Source organism: Punica granatum, chromosome 1 (assembly GCF_007655135.1).
Source record: "Punica granatum isolate Tunisia-2019 chromosome 1, ASM765513v2, whole genome shotgun sequence".
NCBI classification, from domain to species: Eukaryota; Viridiplantae; Streptophyta; class Magnoliopsida; order Myrtales; family Lythraceae; genus Punica; species Punica granatum.
Genome location: NC_045127.1, coordinates 30,327,332 through 30,352,229, shown reverse-complemented (window position 1 = coordinate 30,352,229; position 24,898 = coordinate 30,327,332). Strand labels below are relative to the sequence as shown.

At 46.5% G+C, this 24,898-nt stretch overlaps 2 protein-coding genes across 3 annotated transcripts; one reads left to right on the top strand and one right to left on the bottom strand.

Moving 5' to 3' along the window:
- Nucleotides 1–299: 299 nt before the first annotated feature.
- LOC116210432 (golgin subfamily A member 6-like protein 7) lies at nt 300–5,330 on the bottom strand. Of its 2 annotated transcripts, XM_031544308.1 has the most exons (4): nt 5,080–5,330; nt 4,840–5,002; nt 3,852–3,949; nt 300–2,800 (listed from the first exon to the last, which is right to left on the bottom strand). In XM_031544308.1, the coding sequence occupies exons 3-4, from the start codon at nt 3,912–3,914 to the stop codon at nt 536–538; spliced, it is 2,328 nt and encodes a 775-aa protein (XP_031400168.1). In that variant the 5' UTR covers nt 3,915–3,949; nt 4,840–5,002; nt 5,080–5,330; the 3' UTR covers nt 300–535. The 2 variants fall into 2 exon arrangements, with proteins under 2 accessions (XP_031400168.1, XP_031400163.1); XM_031544303.1 differs by having other exon boundaries at nt 3,852–4,005; nt 4,840–5,330.
- Nucleotides 5,331–21,765: 16,435 nt separating this feature from the next.
- LOC116205186 (pollen-specific leucine-rich repeat extensin-like protein 3) lies at nt 21,766–22,575 on the top strand. Its single transcript, XM_031537698.1, has one exon. The coding sequence runs from the start codon at nt 21,766–21,768 to the stop codon at nt 22,573–22,575; it is 810 nt and encodes a 269-aa protein (XP_031393558.1).
- Nucleotides 22,576–24,898: the final 2,323 nt, after the last annotated feature.

Below are 24,898 nucleotides of genomic sequence, written 5' to 3'. Positions count from 1 at the left end.
TATGATAGATTGGATGTTGATTGCAATATGACAAATTCTCTTACACTTTCTCGATACTGGAAAAACGCCCATTAGCTCTCGACAAAATGTGCCAACCTAAACCCGTGTCAGAAGGAATTTGGAAAGGGGAAGGAGGGATTTGGAGGGGGAGAACTCTCCCTTTCCTTGAAATTGGTAGAGAGGGGAAAGGAAATCCGAGTAGTCTCGTCTCCCTCACTAAAAAACTCCCAAAAAGTAAACACGGGCCTAACGGACATCCTAGCGCCAACGAAGACAGACGAGAGTGTTCCCGAAATGAATGGCACAAGACTAGACAAATTGTTTCACCAAAATCGCAGTGAGCATACAATACAAACACTCATTACGATCCTTTCTGCTCCACACGCACAGCACTAGTTTTTCAAGTGTTAGTTTATTCCGGTAACAACAGAACGGAATCCCTCTCAGGGCTTTATGCTTGTCGAACAAAAAACTTTTGACAGTCAAATCTCTCTCCTATTTACAGCAATGCAATAACTTCCAATAAATACACCTACTACTCCACCCCCACAGATATGCCCGCCTCCCTCACGAGCTGCTCGCTCAGGGCTGAAAGCCTCTCCACCCTGGCTTTGACCTCACTGAGGCATTCATTGTTCTCGTCCAAGCTCATGTCATTATAGGAACAGCCATTATTCAGGATATCGGAGTCAGAGTCTGCCTCAATGCACATGCTAGTTTTAGTTAACAGTTCTCGACTCATCTCCACAAGCTTCTGGAGTGCAGTGGTTGCAGCCTCAACCTCGAGTTGAGCTGCCTCCAGCTGAAGCTTCTCGATTGCAAGATCCCCCATGGTTTTCTCACCTATCTTCTCCTGCACCAGCTCGTAGAGCTTCTTCAACTCACTGGCATCATTTGTCATTTCTTCCTTCAGCCTCTTCATTTCCTTCTCTCTCTCCTCCAGTTTCCTGAGGACGGTCCTGAGCTCCTCATCTTTGACAGCTAGAGCCCCCTGGGCGGCTAGAAGCTCCATCTCTTTCTCCCTTAGGATCTGTCGGGTCAAACCCATCTCAGTTTCCAGCTGTCTTGTCCTCCATTGATAATCATCTGTTGCTCCCAGGACCAGCTCATTTAGCCACTCCTCGCCCTCTTCGGACGAGCTCAATGATAGACCATGCTCTTCATCCTTTACTGACACAACCAGCTTGGCTGTCAGCTCTATAATACGTTCTACAACAGATTCAGCTTCAGCAAACCTCAGTTTCGTGTCAGTTAGCTCGTACTGCATGCTCCTAGCATGTTCATCTTTCTCATTTATCATATTAGTAGCTTGAATGAGCTGATTTTCCCTGCTATCCATGAGTGTCTTTAGCTCTCCAACTTCCTGGTTGACTTCTTCTAAGGCCTTCCTTGCATTCAAGAGTTCGAGATCTCTATCCTCCAGAACAAGCCGAAGAGCAGCCTGTTCAGACTTCAAGTGCTGGATTTCCAATTTTGCTTCCACAAGTTCCGCTTGTTTAAACTCAAGAAGCTTGTGGGTCTCTCCGAATTCAGCATTTCTCCGATCTAACTCAGCCTGCACGAATGACATCTCCTCAAGTGCATGTTGGAGTGAAGCTCGCTCTTTCTTCAGCTCCTCTTGCAACGATTCCATCAGTTCTTTCTGCGTGGATAATTCACGCTCACGCTCCTCGTTTTGAGCATCTGCAACCCTTAATTTTACTCTTTCGCTCTGTACTTCTATCTGAGCATCCTTCAAGCTTGTAATGTAAGAGAGGATGCCTTCTTTCTGCTCTTCGAGTTCTTCTAATTGTTTCTGTAAAAGCTTCTCCTGCTCTTCCATCCTCTCTCTCGAAGAGGCCAAAGATGACTGAGAAGACATCAATTCAGACCTCACATCCACAAGAAGCTTCTTCACTCGTCTAAACTCCTCCAACGTTTCACCAGATTCCTCTTCATGCCTAGATGCTTCTTCAGCCAGTTTCTTTAACTCCTCCTGCGCTAAAAACCACTCAGTTGTTTGCTTCTCCAACTTGGTCTCTGCAACTCTCAGCTTCTCCTCGTCAACCTTTCTCATTGTCAATGAAATTTTTAACTCCTGCTCTTTCTCAAATATTGCTTTTCGGAGTCCTTGAATCTCAAGTTCATGGTTCTTTATGACTTCATTGGCATCATTCAGCATTTCTGCCTTAGATTTGAGTTTGACTTCGAACATCGAGGCCTCCTCTGTCTTCTTCACCAAGTCATATTTCATTTTTTCCAATTCTTCTTCCTTTAGGGATAATGCAGATTGGGCAGCCAGGATCTCCTGTTCCCTGTCCCGAGCAAGAAGCTTTAATTCTTCGATTTCTCTGGCTTGAGAGGCTAAGGTCAAATTAGCCTGCTTCAGCTCCTCTTTCAATTTTTCATGCTTGGAGAATGCCGAAGTAATCACCTCCTCTCTCCGCACTAGTTCCTCCCTGGCATGGCTCAACTCAATGTGTTCCGACCTAACTTTTCTTTCTGCCTCCTGCAGATCTTCTTCCTTCTTCTTTAGGACGGCCAAAGCAGCCTGAAGATCCGACTCCAGTGTTTCAAGATTCAGCTCCAAGTGAAGATCCTGAGGAAGACGCAAATATTTGCTCATTTGTTCTTCCAGCTTCTGTGTTTGTGAGAAAAGTCTCTCGAGAAGAATCCTTGAAGGTTCAGTAGATCCATTTCCATTAAGGTGTTGCTTCTTATTATTTGCTACCGATTTGATGCACTGAAGAGACTGGTTTCTTCTATTTAAGGAGCTGAAAAGAGTTAACGGTTGCTGCTTCCAGTTTAACCCCAAATAGCACTACATAGAGCAAGGCAAACAATAGAAACGGGCAATATTAGCACATGAAAAGACTTCAAAATAGCAAGTATAACTCAACCAGAATCTTTGCTCATCGCACTGGATACCTACGCAGCAATTATGAGACAGCATTTATAGGTTTCAAAGCTAAATCTTTTATATTTCTCATCCAATAATAGAAACCTGATCAATTATTTGCTCAAGCAAACAGTTTGTAAAACAGCAAGCAACTAGCGATATTTAGTGTCTTTGACTCTATATCACTGGCTAAATATATAGTGACCAGCACTAACTCCTATGCCCAATAAGTTTATACTATGAAGATTGAAATAATGTTCATAGTGATTTGGAAGCTGCTAAAGTAAGACTCTCTATCTTTTGAATAATCTTTCAGTCAAACACTATGAGTTCAGCCCGATATTTACTTGACTATTTTCTTCCCTCGGGGAGCCCTAGGGTAGCAATGAGCTGGGAAATCTTTAGGGTGTGTTTGGTTTTAAAAAAATTTTCAACTCTATTCAACTCAACTCCACTTATCTTCAATTCAACAACACAATCATTACTTATTCTATTTTTTTAAATTTTTTTAACCATTCAATTCAATTTTTAATATTAAATTTCTCTCAACTATTCATTACTTTTTCACAATTCAACAACACAATCATTGCTTAATCATTAAATTCTCTCAACTATTCGTTACTTTTTTACACTTTTTCTCATAATTCAACAATATAATCATTACAAACCAATTAAAACCAAAACTCAACTCAACTCAAAAACCAAACACATTCTTAATTTTTCAAATTGGCATACCCTCTGGAGCTAATGGTCACAGGATTATGAATATATGCATTTCCATCAAAACGATCGCCGGTCGACCGCTAAGGGACCAAACAAACTAAGGATAGTAATGGGCCATGGGTCCCTAGTTTTTGGGTGTATAGCTCTCGAAGCACCAAACTTCTCCCAACACATCAACAACAGTTGTCAAGCAGGGCACCATATCACACAAGCCATAAAACGCTGTTAATCGACACAGAGACAGGGATACCTGAAGGAAGCAACGCGAGGAAGAAGGTGGAAGATTGAGGCGGAGAGTGGCAGAGGACCCCATAAATCGTCACCGAGGAGCATCCGTGCGTCCTTCAGCTGTGCATACAGATAATATATTTATACAGCACTTCGAATAGGAATCAGACCTCGCCCTGGGATTCAGAAACCCTAGGTAGAGTGAATGAGACAGAGAAGGCTCGAAGGAAGGAATAATAGGGTAGAGTAGAAGGAAGAAAACAGGTTAGCGGCAAAGGTCTATAACTCTGAAAAATGCTGCTAAGTTGCAGTTCCTCTCGTGATACACACGAAAGAAAATAGTATGATTTTAAAACAATTTTCATTATTACATTTGAGTCCATCAAATTATTAATAATCTTGTTGATGCTTGAAATCATCTAATGAAGGTGGAAATCATTATGGTTTCAGCTCTGTGGAGTATGGAATCATTTATCAGATTTTATTTATTACAAAATAAGAACACTCGAAAACAAACTCATCTAAAGAGGGTAGAATACCGAAACATCAATCACCACAGAATTATCCAACACTAACTCTGGAGTCTGAATGAAAGCAAGAATATCGATCAAGTGAAATAGCTGTCGGATATTAACTTATCAGCCTCAATATGAGTCGATCAAGCAGCATCGTGATAAATTCGATTTTATAAAGCATTGGTCCGATCGTCACTTAATTCATTTTATATCATGCTTTCGGTGATGCTGATCGATGGCAAAGAAGTCTCTGACTCTTGTGATTGAAAGATTAACTCGCTCAAGTGTGACGTGCCATCGCGCTCATCAATTGGAGCTAATCCAAGCAAAACGGATCTTTTTTCTCTCCTCAATCATCCTCGAGTATTGAATCAAAAGTTTCGTCGGACTACAGAATTTTTCAACAAGCAAGGAACAACTAAAACACGTGCACCGAACAGCAAGGATGTCATGAGATACTCAGAATTGTAGTCGAGCTAAGAATCAGAAATATACCTTCCTTCTCCGACAATCCGAGCTGAAGCTTGCAATTTCTGATCTTCAACCACTTCCTCTGCAGCCTCGAGGATCTCTATTCAACAGCAGCAGGAACTAGGCCTCTCCAATCCAACAACCAGAGCTGACGATTATGGTCTCTGTATAGCTACTTCGAAGGTCTCTACGCGGAAGTGCAGGATCGAACAGTCAGATGAAATTTTGTCAATCAGTATAGCTTGCCCTTCTCTTCCTACTTACGTCGATTGATCAGCTCAACACCAGTCTGAGGCCTCCGGCAGCCGTCGAACGAAGGCAGAAGCTACTAACCGCCGTAACTCCTCCAATCAGCAGCTGAATGAGCGAAGGAAGACTAACGAATCCTCCGATCTTCTCAGTTCAGTTCACCCCCGCCTCTCCTCTCGACTTCTCTGCAGTGCTCGCTCGCTGTCTCTGTGCATTCGCGTCTCCACCGCCACCATATCCGAAGAAGAAGGAGAAGGAAGAAGAAGAATTGAGGTCATTCCATCCCGGGGTGGGAATAGTATTAGTGAGTAGGTCAGGAATGATGTCAGCTGCTCCTCGCACGTGTGAGCAATCACCCTCGAAGGGTGAACATGAGCCTCCCTGAATATTTTTTTCCTTTTTGTTTTGTAAATGGCGTTTAGTTATGGATTTAATAACTCCAATTTCAACTCATCCCAAAGCTCATGAAACTCTGGCTCGAACGATTATTGTCTTTGAGAGTTCAAGAAAGCCCCAAGTCGTAGGTTCACCAGACCCTAAGCTCGCGAACACAGTGTTGGAGTTGGGTGAGGGTGTTGGACCTCAATGAGCCTAATAGCGAGCTCGAGCTGAATTCCTTGTTGTTCTCTATTTGGGGAGAGATTTGTGGCTCCCTCTTTTGTTTGGTTGTCGTTTACCTTTTATCTTTATTCTTTTTCGTTCTTTATTATTCATTAATTATCATCAAAATGCTTTTGTAATATTTTATAAAAAATCTGTTGACATTTTCAATTATTTCTAAAATAGATTGGTTTTTTATTGAAAATATCAAATGACGTATTAATTAATTAAAAAATGTTATTAAAATTTTAAAATATTTGGATAATTCGGCATGGCGCAAGTAAAAATCTAGTATTTATAGAAGATTGATATATGCATTATACTTGGTATTTGTATAATCTTTATCAATGTAACTATATATTTAAAATATTATTTTATTGTATAATGAACTATTTTATAAAGTTCATGAAAAGTATATGTCACATCAAGGTGATGAAATTAATTAAAAGCCAAAAATAATGAATTTTGAGAAATTTTGAGAAATGAGTAAATTGTCAAAACTTATTACTCGAAAGCTATTACAGTCAATAACAAGATCGTACTCGCGCTATGTACAGTCAGACGTAATTTTATTTTATTTTTTTGTATTTTACAATCACTAGAAAAATTAAGTAATGAAATTAATAAAAAAAATTGCGAAGAGGGAGTTAAAAAAGAGTTAATGTTCAAATGGAGAGAGGAGAGGAGAAAGAATTGTGGAAGAAAATGATGTGCCTTAGAATGTAGTCCAAGACGAGCCCAGATTTAATTCAAGTCCTATCACGCGTTTCAAGGCCAAGAAGCTTGCTGCAACTCGCCCCTGGCCCATTACTATAGTGCATGGAAATAGGTAGTCAAACATCTAATCAAATAAAGTAGGTGGCTCATTAATTATCCAACTGGATTTTGGACGAATTTCCTTCAAATAATGGTAGTTGCAACAAAGTGGATGGGGAGGTAATGCTTGGAGACTCTTGTTCAACCAACTTCATTTAAAATCTATCTTTTCCATGCTTGGGAACTAGATATCTTTACTTTCCATTGCTGTCATTATATCTAAGTGGTTGTAAGAGAACTATATATGCTCTATTCTGATCAATGAGAAGGGAATGAATATTTTGAATGAAATTATCTAGAGTATTTCCTCTCTTTTCTTATCCGAACAAGTTCCTTGTCTAGTGGTGAAAATCTCGATTCTTATCGTTCATCCTTGAGCGTGGCAAATCAAAACGACTTTTCTTATTCGTGGTAAGTTATCTTATCGAGTGAGTTTAGTTGGTTCTACCCTCCACCCTTTTTTCTTATCCATTTCTGGTCTGTGAGCGCATCATTTTGTATCAGAGTGAAGGTTTATTGCTGAATAGCCGAGTGAAACACGTGAGGGAGTGTATATATGAGTATTTCGTAAGGAATCATTATGAGAAACGCAATGGATGAGGAAAACATCCATCAACTTCCGAGGGGACTCACGCTCGAGCAAGCCCAGTTCCTTGGGTTCCAAAGGAGCTCTTTGCACTGCTCGATCGTGTGACCCAAGCGCTTGAGTGGATGGCTGTGGCGCTTCCTCCTCCATAGCATGCACATCGAGTTCCTAGATTGAATGTTCAAGTGAAATATAAAGCTGACCAGGAGGATGAACTTCCTGAAGAAGAAGAGCAGTCGGTTTCACAACAACAGCAAAAGGGCGTCGTTAACAACCTCAAAGCTGAAGATCCAGCAATTCAAAGGCAAAAGTTCCCTCGAAGAGTGCCTAGAGTAGGTCCAACGTGTCGATAAAGTGTTCGAATACTATGAGTACTCTGAAACCTAGAAGTGTCAGCTTGCTGCTCTCGAGTTCACCAATTATGCGAATCTGTGGTGGGAAAAATTAAAGGTGCAGCAAAGGAGAGATGGGGAAGATGAGATTTGTAGTTGGGGGAAGATGAAGCACCTCATGCATAGAAGATTCATGCCTGAGTATTGCAAGCAAGATCTATTCCTCAAACTGCAGCGTATTCATCAAGGAGGTATGTTCGTTGAAGATTATGTTATGGAGTTCAAAATGTTGTCAATGAGATGCCAATTGGATCAGTCACGGGAGCTGACCATTGTTCAATTTATTGGTGGCTTGAACAAGGAAATTGCGGATGTCGTGGAGTTGTAGCCCTATGTGTCTTTGGAAGATGTGATTAAGTTGACTAGTGAGATGGAAAGTAGCGAAAACGTAGCAAACTCAATGCATCGCTGGTGTTCAACTCGAAACTAGTGGCTGGGAGTTCGGTTGAAAAGGCGTATTTTTCGAGGTGGAATGCGAAGCAGAAGGAAGTAAGGGGCTCTCATAAGCCTCAAGCTGAGGTGACAAAGGGAAAGGAGAAGCAAACTGATCCGCAACGCCCTGTTCGGAGCTTGTACATCAAGTGCTTCAAATGTCTTGGATTCTAATACATAGGTTCTGAATGTCCCAATCAACGAGTGATGACCATCTAGAGTACTCAAGAGATCGAGAGTGAAGATGAAGGGGTGGATGAGGAGGTGTCTGGAGGTGCGTAAGAAGAGAATGTAGAGTTTGCTGATGAAGGTGAGATGCTCATGATTCGTCCAGTCTTGAGTTCTGAAGCAAAGCTGGAAAAAGAATAGCGGGAAAATCTCTTCCGAACTTGGTGCACCATCCAAAATAAGGTGTGCGGAGTTATTATTGATAGTGGGAGTGGAACCAATGTTACTTCTACTACCTTGGTGGATAAGCTGAATCTGGCCACTGCAAAGTATCTATGCCCCCATAAGTTGAGATAGCTGAAGGATCAAGGCAAGTACGAGTCACTCAGCAAGTTCGTGTTCCATTCTCAATTGGGAAAACGTATAACGATGAAGTATTATGTGACGTAGCTTCAATGAGTGCAAATCATCTTCTGTTGGAACGACCGTGGCAGTACGATAGGAGGGCTTTGCATGATGGATACAAGAACACTTATTCATTCACCAAAGAAGGGAAGAGTATTGTCCTGACACCGCTCAGTCCGCAGCTAGTGCAGAAGGACCAGAGTGCGAGTGTGAATGGTTCGAAGAAAGAAAGCTTGGTGATGACTCAGAGAGAGCTTGAGAGGACGTTGTTGAACTTCAACTTAGTTCTCATTTTGTTCATGGAGGAAGCAACACTTGAAGAGCATATTTCTCTTCCGCTTTAGTTCATGGCTCTCTTAAAGGAGTTCGTTGATGTATTTCCTTAGGAGTTGTCGGAAGGGTTGCCTCTGATTAGGGGGATTGAGCATCAAATTGATCTCATTCCAGTGCTGCTTTGCCCAATTGACCGGCATATCGGTGCAATCCGGATGAGACTAGGGAGCTACAAAGGCAAGTGATGCTTGAGAAAGGCTATGTAAGGGAGTCCATGAGCCCATGTTTTGTACTAGCTCTTTTAGTGCCCAAGAAGGATGGATCGATGAGAATGTGCGTCGACAATCGGGGCCATCAACAAGATTAGGTAAAATATCATTATCCCATTCCTCGATTAGATTATATGCTTAATGAGTTGAATGCTTCAAAAGTGTTTTCAAAGACTGATTTGAAAAGTGGATATCATCAAGTCCACATGAAGGAGGGGGATGAGTGGAAGACAACCTTTCTACAAACCCGAATGCGTGACAGAATGAGCGACGGACACGCGTGAGAATGAGTCGTCACTACCTGTTTACAACCCGAAAGTCGAGGGTCGGTGAGTTGCCCAAGTCTAGGGGTAATGATACACCTAGTTTTGCCAAGGCAATGGTCATAGCGGAACCAGAAAGTCCAAGTTCGGAGGTTCACGTTATGTGCGGGCTCATATCCCGCATGCCTTTTCGGTACTCTAACTTGTTAGGCTTGCCGTTTTATTTATTTACCACGTGAATTAGGTTGCGCTTAGTATACACATTTTGACACCGACAATTCGGTGAACTGAACGATGTGGGTCAAGAAGCCGAGAGAAAAGTAGGTCCTTATGTCGAGGAATCGTTTCATTATCCTCGCATTACAATTCTTCAAACCATGATGGTTGAATTCCTATGTGTGAGATCTTGGGTTTACTCTCATCTGAGCAAGCATTGGACCAACTCGATTAGTTCGGCTCTCGGACCGTTCACTCATCGACTGAGATTCTTACATAAATGAATGCACAAAGTAAATGTTCTTATAATGTGCTCTCAAAATAATAAATACAAATTACAAATTGTTGAATCCCAGTCAGTTCGCGTTCGGTTATTATTCCGCTCCAACTTGCCTGTGAATTGCTTTTTAAAGTTGTTTTTGTTTTGCGACACTATAATGCTTACAGATTATTACAAAAAAAGTCTTTTTTCCTGAAAAGACTAGAACCTAAGGCCTTAACCCCCTTTTACCCGTGTATGCTTAAGACAAATGCATGCTTACTTAGGTGATTATGTTTTGATACAGAATACCCGACTAAATACCCGAAACTATACTAGGATGACAGAAACTCATCAATTGGATAAGAAAAGGCTATGTAGATGAACTTGCACCTGAACAGGTAGCTCGTTTTTATCCCGATACTATTGTGTTTCTGTGAAGCTAACCCCTAGTGTGTCGCTAAATTGTAAAATGACAATTTTGCCCTTGACTTGAAAATGGTTTTCAGAAAAGAGAAACAACACGATGCGGGCCACCTCGGCCTATAGCCAGTGTTGACCAATTCCCTGAGTCTTTCAAGATTATGCAAGCACCTCGAAAAAGCCAAAGAACCAGTCAATCTGCCCGGAAGTGATCTAGAAAGATCTTCTGTATTCTGACATGAATTACCTGAAATCAGGTAAAAAATCAAGTCAAGACACACGATCTCTTCCCAGATGTCCTTGCTACATCGGACTGCGAGTCTCAGAATTTTGGAAAAGACAAGTTTTGAAAATGGCACTAATGTCATTTGACAACTTTTCGACGCGAGTTATCAGTTAATGACCAATTCATGCAAGATTATTAATGCCAAGTGGATTTGATCATGTGATCGTCCCGATTAACCCGTTGGTGGGATTACAACTTATGAGTTATTGCCGAATGCAGCAAATGTGCAGGTTATAAACAATCAGACATACCATGAATTATGGAATCTGAATACCCAAAAAGCTTAATTTAAAGAAAACGATTCATGACACGGCGACCAAAACGGGTCCAGGAAGGTCGAGAATAATTTGGTCAAAATGACCAAATACCCTCGTAACCCAAATAGACCCGAAAGAGTCATCGATACACGAATCAATGCATTTTGCTTAAAAACAACATTTAAAAAGGGATTTTAATGCGGGATTTGCGATGATATCAAAAACGCGATTGCACACAATCCAAGAAACAAACTTAACTCGGGAAAAGAAAACCGCTTTTGACCCGAGATAGGCCAAGAGGCTCTCGGTCTCTTCCCATTTGGGATAGCCGAGAGGTCCCATGGCCCAAGTCGGGTCTCATGAAGTCCCGTTTTTTATTGTTTCTCGCATGCTCAAACGTAAAACACGATAAATAACACGTATTTTACAAAATTGGTATCGCCATGATTTGAATAACGCATTTTAACAGACAAACATACCAAACATGTCATTTAAGGAATCGATAAAGCGATACCAATTTCATGGATGAGGGAAACATAAAAAAACTCGAGAAGTGACTTAAATCGGGGCAAGGAGATCAGTTATAGCCTGAAAAAACCAAAGAGGGCTCACGATCACCTTCCTCAAGGTGAAACCGTGAGCTTTCTCAGTTATTTTGGACTAAGACGGCTTCCCCGACTTCGATTGAAATATTTTCCGACATACTAGCACATCACACGATGATAAATATGACGTAAAGACAGGTAAAAGTATGAACTTTTCATGCAAACCGCTTATTGAACCACCGTATCACCTCGAAAAACGTAATAAATGTAAAAGTCCTAACTCATTTAAGTCGAGAATGGTTATACCTAGTCCTGGGATGCAGGATGGGACTGTAAAAAGTCTGGTTGGGCCTCTGGTGGGTCGGGTTTGGGCTGTTTTGGCTTGCACAGATCTGAATGGCAACAACAAACCTGACTGAAGCTTCCTCGACCCAACTGGGACACCCGGAAAGATCAGGCTCAAGCCTTTTCAGCCGGTTTTCGCGACGGGTCACGGCGGTTCTGGACAGCCAAGGGACCCCTCTAGGTGGTCGTCGTCGTCGTTTGGGTCGAAGGGTTTCGGGTTGACCCCGTATAGCCCTGCAAAGTTGGACAAACACAGAAATCTCCAGAAACAAACCCGATTGGCAAGTCTCGAGTCAAACGGTGCAACGGTGGCTTCCGATGGCTTTTGGCCACAAGGTTGGTGGCCCACAATGGCTAAGGGACCCCTGGAGGTGACTGTGTGGTCGCTTGGAGAAAAATGTCTTGGGTCGACCCGATCTACTAAGAAAAGCAAGGAAGGTCAGGAAATCCGACCCGACTAGGCCGTGGGGATGAATCTTCTTGCTGGGTCAAAACCAGCGGGTTTTCTTGGGATATCTTGACTCCTAGACATTCTTAAGTCATGTATGAAAGTGGCTGATGGGTTGTGGCAACTCAAATCGACCCGTAAAGCCTGGAAACCCGGGATGGAAAAACTGACCCGAGAAGGAGAAATCCTATCCCGGTTTTGTGCTAGGTTGGTTCTATGGCTTACAAGCTTCAAACTGTAAATCTAATTTCGGAAATGGACTGAGAGGGTCGAAAACATGTGGGATATGAAGTTTGGTCAAGTTTGGATTTAAGTTGGAATGTTGATCACCATGGTTCCGACCTAAGTGTTTGAGGGTTTTGCTTGGTTTTCTACTTGTTGGAGCTTGCTGCGGTTTCCTAAGGTTGAGAGGAGATTGAGAGCATTTGTTTGAGTGAGAAATGCTAGAGAAATAGTGCTTGACGGTAAGTGATTAAGATAATGACCTTAAGGCTATATATATGAAAGGTTAATGAACAATTAATGAAAGAAAAATGTAATTAGGTGCATGCTTAGGTGATGGGCGGCTAGCTAATGAGGATGAGGATGGATTGGAAGATAGAATGCATGAATGGATGGATGGTGATGGTGGAGTGTTGAAATGGAATAGTAGGCTTGATATTTCGAAGAAGGCAAAGACAAGTTGGCTTGATGAAGAAGAAGCCAAATAAGGAATTGTGGCTGTTAGGGGCTGGCCATGGGTCCCATGGGCCCTTGCGGTGAGTCAAGAAAGTTCGGGTCTCAATTGATCGTGTGTTCAAGACTCGGGGCTCAAATGAACTTCGAATTGTCAATGTACGCGTGAAAATGATTCAAACGAGCCCAAGATTGCCTATTTTGCATAAGAAAATGTTTGGGTGGTTTTGGGGCTCAAATGCCGGTTTTGCTTGTTTCAAGCGATCAGAGCAAAATTAGCCGTTTCTGAGAGCGTATCTCGTGTCTGCATTTCACGTTGGTCATTTTGATATGCATTGTTAATCTGACTGAATAATTGACCAACAAGTCGGTATTGCAAATGTGAAGCCGGAGACCTCCTAGGAGCCCGTAGCCGGATTTCTCATATTGCTTTATGAGTTGCTTGGTGAGTCGGAGATCGCTGCGATCTCTATTCGTTAATAACATACCTTGAAAGATTGAAAAAATGCATCTGAGACCATAAAGCATTGTTCTGGAAGCCTAGATGAATTGTGCAGTTCAGACTGAGGATTTCACACTGAGCCTCGGGATGGCTAGCACTGTGTAGGGCAGTCGTCTGGCGTCAGGTTTCTGCCAAAAGAACCTCCGGTTATGAATTTCCGTTGAAAACGGTCTTTTTTACTCCTCGGAGGTCATTCGGGAAATTGAAAAGGGTTATGGCCAATTGTGTTTGTCCGCTATAGTTTTCAGGGCAATGTAGGGCTAACTTTGTTTGCCAATGTTTCGTTAGACCAGTCTCCAGTTATGCCTTTCCACTGAAAGGTTGGCTTGTTCTGTTACTCGGGAGTCATTCAAGGAGTCTGTGTGACTTCCGAGAAGCGATTTGAAGTAATGCTCATGATCTGTAGAATTATGGGGTATGATTATGTCTGACATCGGGCATTAGCTTTTGTTTGATGAACTAACGTTTTTGGACTTCTACTAAAAAGTTGTCTGTATTTAGAAAATTACTTTGTATAGAGCAGATGATCTGCGAAACGTGTTTGAAGACACTTTTCATCTGTTTGGCACTGCAAGGGATTTTTGAAGCCCAATATTAACTATCTTCCGATGGTCAAGTGAACCAGTAGAAAATAGCACTGTCAGTGTTATATTCTGAAAATGCCGATTTTGAAGCTATTTAGGCTCTCTATTTGCTCTATATATCGCTGGATGATTCTAGAAGTTCTTTTGTCGTATGCTTGAATCATCTGTTTGTCTCTGTTGACTTGAGAATAAATAGTGATTTGCTGCTTTGTCGAGCCATTTTCTGTATCAATGCTCAAGTCATGGCTTGAATTACTATTGATGCGCATTGCTTGAACCGGTGAACCAAAATGGAGTGCTAACAGGTTGCCCCTCTTTGACTGCATGCTCGGGTAGAGGATGCAATCAAAGATTTTTAGAAGCACCCCGGTTTAATCGTAGTGACCAACACGGCACCTCCAATGGCCTTTATCTTCTTCCTTCAGGGGATGTTGTACCCTTAGATGTAAGGAAGGAAAGTTTATTGAATCAAAAGGGCAGGCCATGAGAAAGGAGTTTTGCAGAATTACGAGATGAAGCCTGTCAGCACCCCATTTCGGCCCACCGGCTTCCGACACAAGAATCCCCAACCAAAGCCCGGGTTACTATTCATCACCCGACAATCGGAGGCGAACATGCGGGCATGGAGACATGAAAGACAAAAGAAAGCAGGGTCCACTAGGTGAGAATGAGAGAGCGATCGGAAGAGTAAACAAACGACAAGTCCCGAAGCAATAGGAGCTGGCACTACGGCACTATTCATCACCAAATCACTGAAGCACCGAAAGGTGCCCACTATGGGACTCTAAAAATCCCTCTCAGTGCCAAAGTGACCAACGACACGTCCGGGTGCATTCCGAAGGCATCCTGCTTGAGCCGGGACACTCCCCGATCTCTCACAGACGCCTTTTCTGACGGGGCTCCCGGGGCCCGATCCACTGATGAACAAACGGCACCCGGAAACGGGCCTACAGGCACCCAGGGACCACCGGGGTCATGGAACAAGCTTCAGATGACCTTTCGGAACTCTACAGGGTTTCCCGAGGGACGTTTCAGTGGTGGCAAACGCCTCCCGGCGAATTTTCGGGGCACATTCATGGAGAACAGAGATCACAGCGATCTCCGAACACCTCGAGACACTCGGGAAACACTGAGAAAGCCCCGGTCCCAAGTCCCTAGGTCTCCCCTGGCTGATGGCCTTCGGTTAGGGACGGCGAGCCAACGATCCCGCTCAAGACAAAGAGCTCACCAAGACAAGCACTACAATGCACAAAGGAGCAATCGGAGAACGGAGACGGTTAATTCCACTCTGAACGCCCAAACTGGACAAAACCGACTCTCGAGGCGCCGAGTCACCCGAAAGTTCGTTCATACGACATATGGCGGTATTAGGCTCATTCAAATTCTCTTCGTTCAAGCATTCCAAATATATTAATTAATTGGACATCGGAGATCGGACGCGCGTTCAATCAAGTCTCGAGCTTTTCCCGGCTTTTCTCCTAGTCAAATGGGACCCACAGCTCAGCCAAGCCAAGCCTCCAAGCCGCGGCTCAACTCCAAGCCGCGGCTCAACTCCAAGCCACGGCTCAATCCCCAAGCCACGGCTAGATCCCCTTTGGCCGGCGGCTCCAACCTCAAGAGCTTCCCCCCACCACAAATTCAAATATCTTCTTACACCCATTACTTCCTATCACTTCCCCATCACTTCCCATCACTCTTCCATTACTTCCCCTACACTCTAAGTGACATAAACCCCTCCCTAACCCCTTCTTCAAAATTCGGCAGCCCCCTAAGCATGCCATAATCGCAATTAGTTTCACTTAATCGGGCCATTAGCCTAGCCTATAAAGCCCCATTTATCATTAAGCTTAATCACTTCTTCAACTTCACTCTCTCTCAAGCCAATCTCTCTCCAAAAACCTCCCAAACTCCAGCCTACTCCCTCACTTTCGTTCAGCCTTCATCAAGGCCGAAACCGGCCAAAATCACCGGAAAACCATCCGGTATCCCCGTAACCATCCGACCCGACTTAATCCAAAAATCACCAAACTCCCTAGCCTACATATTTCCCACCCCCTAAGTCCATTTCCGGGCTTAGATTTTCCATTTGAAGCCTCCAACATCACGTTCCAGCTGTGAAGAGAGTCGGGTCCCGATAACGTTACCCACGTGCATTCGAGCCCTAACGACGTGCCGTTTCCTCCCACGACCTTGCCGAGTCGTGCCATCACGTTCAAAGGGTTCCTCACAACCCTCACCCTCCCCCGTGAAGAGGTGGTCACGGTCCGAGGGCCGATCCACCGAGCACAACCACCGTTTCACCCGTTTCCTCTTTACCGGGTTCTTTACGTTTTTACCGAACTTTCTCTCACTGTTTCGGACGTGTCTAGGGCTTGGCACGTTTGGGACTACCCACAAACTTCTAGATCCATCCCTTAGGAGTCCAACGAGCCCGATCTTGCACCGTGCCGTGACCGGAGCTAACGTGCCGACCCGTTTTCCCCGAACTGCCACGGCTGCCACCTCTCGGGTCCCTCAACCCATGGCGCTCAAGCCAAGTCTCGCGACTCTCAAGGCCGCTTCCCCGACTCTTTTCCTCGTGCATCGAGGCTAGGTAACATCTCTTTACGACTTAGAGAAGCTAGGATCCTCGATATTTGCTTGTATGAAATGATAATGTGATTTAGAGAACCGGAATGCATGAAAGACGTCATCTTTTCTTTAGATCCGAACCTCCCATGCACTGTCATGCATCGTACGTACTTCCATTTTTCTCTACGTCCATATGGTTGTATAAATATGCATGCATACGTAATGTGGTCCGAATCTAGGGGAATGAGACGGATATAGACTCGAGAGAGCCATGGAGCCTCTCGGCCGAGCCTCCTAGATGGAGGGCTGTGAGCCTCCTCGGCTCCCTTGGGTCCATAACCGCCTCATCCTTCCGGACTAGGCCACCTCTACGTTCGAGAGGTCTCTAATCGTGGCTAAAACGTGATTCAACGAAGGGAACACTCGGAATCTAGGAGGGAGAGCCCTTGGAGGGTTCGGCCATGTCAAGGAACCCACGGCCATCTCCTTGCAATAGGGGCCGTGTGGCTCCTTGGCATACCCGAAGCCTTTGGGCTCTCCTTTCCTCGAGGCCGCGTGATTCCCATAAATTATTTCCAAGTTTACCATTAGATGAATCGATGTCGTTTTCATTGATTCCTTGAATATGGTATTTTGAGTGATTCACGTGTTTATTTGTGTAAATCGGGATCGTGTTGATATTGATTTAGTGAAATGTGTGTTATTCTCACGTGCATGTTACTTGATGTATGCAAGGAACAATTAGGAATGACGTGAGAGGCCCACCGAGACCCGAATCGGGTCAAGGAGCATTCGGCCAATCATCCTTTGGGGGGTGGCCGACTCCTCCATGACCTCTTTCGGAGTTACGGTTGGCCTCTTCATCGTTCCGAAGTTGATCCTTGGAATTGTTCGTAATTACGCTCCCTTTTAATTGTTGTCTACATGTTAATTACTTGTTAGGCACGTTGGTTCCGGATAACCCATCGGATCCGTAATACCCATAACGCAAGACCATCGTCACCGAATAATTTCACGAATGGAATAAACGGGACGTGTCATTCGGTTAATTAAACCACTTGGACTAAATGATTGGATAAATTGATTATTAACTTGTAAACGTATCGATGGTTTACGGAACGGCGGGAATGCTCTTTTCCTTAAAAGACCATGATTTCAAAACACCGAGACACGTAACACGAATAGGATTGGTGTCTAACGAGTACTCGCGTGCTATGACTCGAGTCCGAGCCCAATTTGAGGCGGCTCGAGTCGAGATGCGCGAGTCCTTTTTAGACTCCTTCGTGTGACGCGGTCTTCAATTTGCATACGAACATCAGAATTTTATTATCCAAGGGCATAACCGTCATTCCGTGATTCACCGATATCCTAGGCGTTAGGAAGTTGGAAACACCTCGATCTATGGGCGGGAAAGGGCAACCCGTTCGGATGCGATTTCATTCGCACGACCCATTCCGTCCACTTTCGGTGTTTCTATCTCCCTATCATAGATTCGGTGGTGAACATTTTATTTCAGTTGCAAAATACGAAGAACCGGATTAATCATAAACTCGACTTAAACAAACATTAGATAATGGATAGGTGGAATGCTAGATTCCAATCTAGAGTCAAAACACGAGTTTGGCTAAATTCGGTGAAACCGCAGTGCCACCTTACTGAATAAGAATTCTAAAACAAATTCGCACACATAATTGACTTAGAACCATGTTCTAATCCACCATCTATGTTTGCCTAGGTTAGACATATTGTTTGTTAATCAATTCCGGTTAATAACCGATTAATTCACGTACACTCGACTTAATACACCACTTGTCTGTATCCATCGGTATTTGTCAGTTATTGTTTGTTTATCGTCAGTTTTATCATTTTTCTTCTGTTTTCCATTTGTTTTTACTAGTTTGTCGTGGTTCGGGCCCGAGCCCATAGGTTACGTATTGCACGGGGTCCAACGCCCCAAATCACCGAACACGAGGTCCAACGCCTCCTAACTCACTGAGTGCATGCAATCCGAGTGCGGAATGGGATCTAGCCTCGAGTCACCATCACACTCCAAATATGGCCTATGTGGAAGGCAATTTGGATTGGATGTGTGAAACGTGTTTAGATATCACCCGGGAACTCGATTGGTCCAACGTCTACCGTGGGAACTAATCGGTTCTCCGGCAAACTGTCGGTTCGATTGGACCTGACCCTCAGCTCTTTGAGCCCGCGTTGCCTAAATTTATTTATCGGTCATTCAAAACACACGGTGAGCTGGAGCGGAATATTGGCCCAATGCAAACCGATCGGGATCCATTTACTTTATTCAGTTGTATTCTGTAATTATTCGAGTGTATATTGTGAGGACCTTATTTGTACATCCATTCATTCATTTGTAAGGATCCCCGATCGGCAAGCGAGAGGTCCGAGTGTCGAATTGGTTAAGTTGGTCTATCATCACCTAAGGATGAGTAAGCTTGAATAATCGTGGTCTCGGTTCGCGCAGGGAATCGACCGCCTTGGTCCGATGAACTGTAACGATAAGATAGCGAACCGATCCCTCGACACCCAAGCCTACCCATCTTTCGGGTTCTTGGCCCAACTCAATCAATTCATCGATTTTACGGTGTCAAAACGAGCGAGTCGAGTGCAACTCTAAATCACGCGGTAAATAAACAAAACAGGCAAGCCTAGCAAGCTAGAGTACCGAAAGGGCGTGCGGGATATAGGCCCGCACGTAATAGAACCCCTGAATTCGAAATTTCCGGTTCTGTACGACCATTGCCTTAGCATTTAGGTGTACCCCGTACCCCTAGACCCGGGCGACTAAATGACCCTCGACCTACGGGTCGTAAACAGTAAGTGGCAACTCCTTCTCACGCGTGTCCGTCGCGCATCCCCGGGAAGGTGGATACTCCCAAGCCGCGTTGCATAGGCTTCGCGCATGCGTGCCCCGACGAGATGAAATTCGGGTGCGCATAGCTTGGCGACTCCACTGGGGACATACTTAAAGGGTTCGGGCTCGATTCCGCTTGCTTGCTTGCATGTTTATGTATCGCTTCCGGTACGTTTACTTTTAAGCACATTTATTTCTTGCATTTGCATCGCATCATTCTAGCGGGTTCTTAGATACCTTGTCCGAAATCCCACGGGCACCAAAATCGGAAGTTAGGTTAGTCAGAGGTTCCGAGTAAGGGAACGGATCGAGTCGGCTATGCCACCGAACCGGCCCCCAAAGATCCTCGCTCGATTTCAAGGAATTCACACCCTTGTATCGGGAACCCCCATCCCTAGTTAGCGGTTCTCCCAGTAGCACCGAAAACCATGCATACACAAGGACTGTCATGCTGGACCAATCTTTGCCTCCATGCCGTCAACCGACCCCAAAGTCGAGTTATTGAGTCGGCCCGTAGTTTTCCTTTAGGACGGGCCTTTTGTTGTTTTTCTGTGAGAAAGAGTGATGTATACTGTAAAGAATGTGATTATAGTTTATCTTTCCGCACTGCATGCATTATTTCCAAAAACGACTTAGGACATTACATTGGTTTGATCCTTAAAGCGTTAAGCCGACATCTCCTCCATTTAGGTAAGGATGGACCTACCGGCTCCCGGTCTCAGGCTCGAGGCAATCACACCACCGAGACAAGATATCATGCGCATTTGGAGGACTCTCCGACCGGTTGATCGCGCCTTCATTCAGGGCATCATCGGAGATGTGGTTATGTTCACGGAAACTCCGGTGGATTGGATCTTCTTGAGGACCACCATCGAATTTTGGGACCCCGAACATGCAGTGTTCAACTTCCAGGGAATGGAATTGGCACTCACGATCGAAGAGTATACGGCACTCATCCAGAGACCCACGTCCACGACCCAAGGCATCTTTGTGCCCAACCCGTTCGCGGTAATTCGGAGTCAACTCTCCAACCTCCTTGGCATACCCACCCAAGATGTCCACCAAGAGCTTCATCAAGGATGGGATCACGGCATCAGGATCGCATGGCTCTCTGACTGGACGCTTCTCCATGCGTTGACACCATCGACAGCGTCCTATCAACGTGACGTGTGTCACGGGTTCCTGCTCTTGATCTTCGGCACCCTCCTATTTCCGTACTCGTCAAACATCATTGACGAGGCTGTAGCCCAAGTCGTCCTCCAAGCGGTGGGAGGCCATAGTTATGTGGAGGCTTCATTAGTCGAGACCGTTCGATCTCTAGACTATGTTAGAGAGGTTCGGCGCGGCAGGATGAGAGGATCCCCGCACCTACTACAGATTTGGCTCCTCGCGCACGTCCGCCCCTTTTGCTCGTCACACCCTTTCTCCTACATCATGGACGAGCGTTCGCTGATTGAGCGCCTGGTACCAGTCATCCCACCTCCCAAGCACAGCTTCTCGGAATGGAGGCGCTTTTGGCGCGAATTGACACCCGCACGGTTCTTATGGGTCACTCGATGGAATCCCGGCGGCCCCATGATCACGGGATGTCCCGGAATCGCGGGAGTCCCTCTTCTTAGCCACTTGGGGAGCACGCTCGTATTCCCCGGCCGGGTAATTAGACAACTCGGCGGCTTACAGGACATTCCCGCCGAGGCGGACCGCCTACCCTACCGCATCCAGTGGGCCGACTCTACATCAACGGCCCCTGCGAGATTCTTGCAAATCCGGGAGATCCATCATCAACGGGACACTAGCACCATACAGCGTTTGTACTTCCCCGAGCACCTCATCGACGAAGAGCGAGCACTCTCCGCCACATCAGCATACGTGGCCCAGTTCTATTTACAGGGATCGACGTCGCCACAACGGTCCCAGACCATCCCGACTCCCCGAGTTACACCTACCCCTGCTCTCGAAGCCGAAAGCTCCACCCAAGCGGCTATGCGCGCAGAGCTACGGGCCATCAGGGAGGAACGAGATAGGCTCCGTTGCGAGCTTGTTGACTCTCGCGCGGAGGTCGCGGACTACAGGGAGTTTCAGACGGAGTTGGCTCGAGCACGCGCTGGAGTCGCACATTTAGACAGGGAGATGGCCCGTTTGAGCGCGAAGTTGGACCGAGTGCGTGCAAGGGCGCGCGAGATCTCCCACCCTTAGGATTAGTGGACGTGCCCGTTTTTGCCCTCGCTCGGACCTACGCCGCTCTCAAACGGCCACCGAGCGCAAAGGGATGTCGGCTTTACGTTTATGTTCCTTTTCTTTCGTGCGTTGTATTTTGTAAAACTATGGAACTCGGGTGAAACCAATGTAATGACATTAGCATTTTGGAAACTCATGCATCTCATACATCTTGTCCCTTTATTTATTCCGTACTTATCATTTCAAAATGTCGACGTTGTCCTTACACACTCTTGGAATTCAGGCAAATCGCAACTGGCGTCACACCGATACCCCACTCGTCAGCGTCTCAGGATGGCGGAAGAGGACCGAGTTGATACCTTCGAGGAAGTCAACCCACCGGTTCCAACTCATTCCCAACCGCCCCCGACGCACGCTCCGCCGCCTCCGACTACTGCAGGCATACTTCCGGCATATTCAGGCGCCCCTCCGACGCATCTCCCGCCCCCGACGTCTTCAGGGGCGCCCCTTCCACCAGTCTCACTGACATCATCCGCCTCCGATGACCAAGCCCGCATCACGGCACTCGAGGGCACGGTTAATCAATTGGCCGCCAGCATGGCCGCTAACATGGCGGAACTGTTCACCCTACTTAGAGGGCCGAATCGCGCATCCTCGAGCTCCACACCTCCGCCGAGACAAGGGCCGACAGTCGATCCAACCCCTTGGGTTCCGCCAACTCAAGCCCCGGAGAACATGGATGCGCCCGCGCCACCAACACTGCATACGTCCATGGCTCACCCCTTCACCAGTCCATTTTCGCCGCCACCGGCCCCCACGGTCGTCCCTCTTCCACCGGTGGCGTTCCTCACTTTGGATCACGTCCTATCCGCGCCGCCACCTGTTTCCATGCCGGCCCCAGCTGCAGCCTATACATTCCCTCCGTCGATGGTTTTTCCGGCACCAAGCGCACCTGCTTTGACTCACCCTCAAGTCGCGGATCTTCCCTCCTATCCGCCTCTACAACCTCACATCAACTTCTCCTACCAAGCACCACCCCCCTATAAACACCACATTCCTCAAACCAGGCACACCGACTCACACGGCCCAGGTCGCCTCACCAACGCACTTCTTCCCCGAGGCCGACGCCGAGCAGGAACTTAGAATAAAACGAATGGAAGAGACGATACGAGCCCTACAAGCAAGTGATACTCGACCGGATGCACGCTACGGTGACTGTAGTCTTTTCCCGGGCATGCGGCTGCCCTCAAAATTTAAGATCCCGGAGTTCAAGACCTACGAAGGCACGACAGATCCGCGACACCACCTCCGCCATTACCGAGGGAAGATGCTACAGTATTGGGGGTACGAGGAGTTCGTCATCCACTCCTTCCAAGATAGCCTCTCGGGATCCGCTCTCGATTGGTTTATGTCATTAAAGGCCGAAGACATTCCGACGTGGGCAGACCTTTCCCGGAAGTTCATCGACCGATATCAATATTGCGCAGAAGCACCTCCCACCCTCTTGGAATTAAGCACAAAAGAGATGGCGCGGGGCCAAAGGTTCGAGGAATACGCTACTAAGTGACGTGCCCAAGCGGCGAAACACATCCCTCCGATCAGCAAAACACAACAGATTCAGTTGTTTCACTCCACGCTGAGAGGGATATATTATTCGCACCTATTGGCCCACACCTCTTCATTCTCCGACCTCATCAAAGCCGGGAAAAAACTTGACTTGGGGATCAAGCTTGGCAGGATGGAGGGCCCCACCGGTAAAGGAGAGGAATCCTCGAAGAAGGTCCTTGCCACGACATCGTCTTCCAGTGGAAAGAGAGGGATGGAAGTTTCAGTGAACGCCATCAATCCAACACAACCGACGCCCCAGCAATACTTAGTGAATTTCACGACCTCACCAACTGCTGCTCCTGCCTACTTCCCCCCGCCTCCACAGCATCAACACCAATCGGTTTATTACTCGGCTCCGCCGGTCCCGCCGCCAATGGCCTCACAACCGTTCGACCACCACTACGCACCCGCGCCGACTTCGCCCAGGCCCCTGGTGTCAAGAGCTCCTCCACCGGTGCAGCAGAACCCTACTTCGCAAGGTCCACACCGACCCCGCAGGCAGTACACACCTCTGCCTGCCCCTCTTTCTCACATATATCGACAACTCCTTGCGGACAATCAGATTCGACCGATATCCCCAGGCCCGAATTTTGACCCGTCCGTTCAGGATCAATCTAAACGCTGCGAGTATCATCAAAGCACGCCGGGGCACACTCTCGATAATTGTTGGAGATTGCGAGACGAGATCCAAAAGAGGATCGACAGCAACAAGCTCACCTTCAATGCCGTTAGGCCCCCGAATGTGCAGGACAACCCCCTCCCGGACCATAGGCCGAATTCGGGGCCTTCCATCAACATGATCTCCATATGCGCCTCAGGGAGGGATGAGGACGCGCAAGACAACCCCCTTCCCTTCGTGATCGACTACACTCCCGAGGAACCCACGGTCGGATTTGCGGGACGCATGGCCTCGCCGGCTCCATTCGTCGTAGATATCCCCGCGCGAGAACCGTACGCAGACAGCAAGGTCCCCTGGACCTATGAAGGAAGTGTCGAGAGTGTCGAGCAGCAGTTTAGTGTCATGGGTATGACACGTTCGGGGCGGGTGTACGAGAACCCGGCAGCCAGGGACAAAGGGAAGGCGCCCGCCATTGAAGTTGGGGCAGTGCCCGAAAGCTCGCCTTTTCCGTCCAAGAGGGTGACCGAAGAGGAAGCCGAAACATTCATGAAGATCATAAAGGCAAGCGAGTACAAAGTGGTCGACCAAATGGCCAAGTCCCCGGCCCACATCTCATTGCTTGCCCTCCTCCTCAACTCGGAACCTCACCGGGAAGCCCTCCTCCGAGTGCTGACAGCGGCACAGATCCCGAAGGAAACGCCCCCTGATAGGATAGAGGAGACCGTCGGTTCCATCTTCGGGATTGGCCCGAAGGGGACTGACCCCGGTGCAGGAAAGTAGTCGGGATTGCCCGAAGGGACTGATCCATGTGCAGGAAAGTAGTCGGGATTGACCCGAAGGGACTGATCCCAGTGCAGGAAAGTAGTCGGGATTGACCCCAAGGGGACTGATCCCTGTGCAGGAAAGTAGTCGGGATTTGCTCGAAGGGGACTGACCACGGTGAAGGAAAGTAGTCGGGATTGCCCGAAGGGGACTGATCCCTGTGCAGGAAAGTAGTCGGGATTGACCCGAAGGGGACTGACCCCGGTGCAGGAAAGTAGTCGGGATTGCCCGAAGGGGACTGATCCCCGTGCAGGAAAGTAGTCGGGATTGACTCGAACGGGACTGATCCCTGTGCAGGAAAGTAGTCGGGATTGGACCGAAGGGGGCTGACAACGGTGCAGGAAAGTAGTCGGTATTGACCCGAAGGGGACTGACCCCTGTGCAGGAAAGTAGTCGGGATTGACCCGAATGGGACAG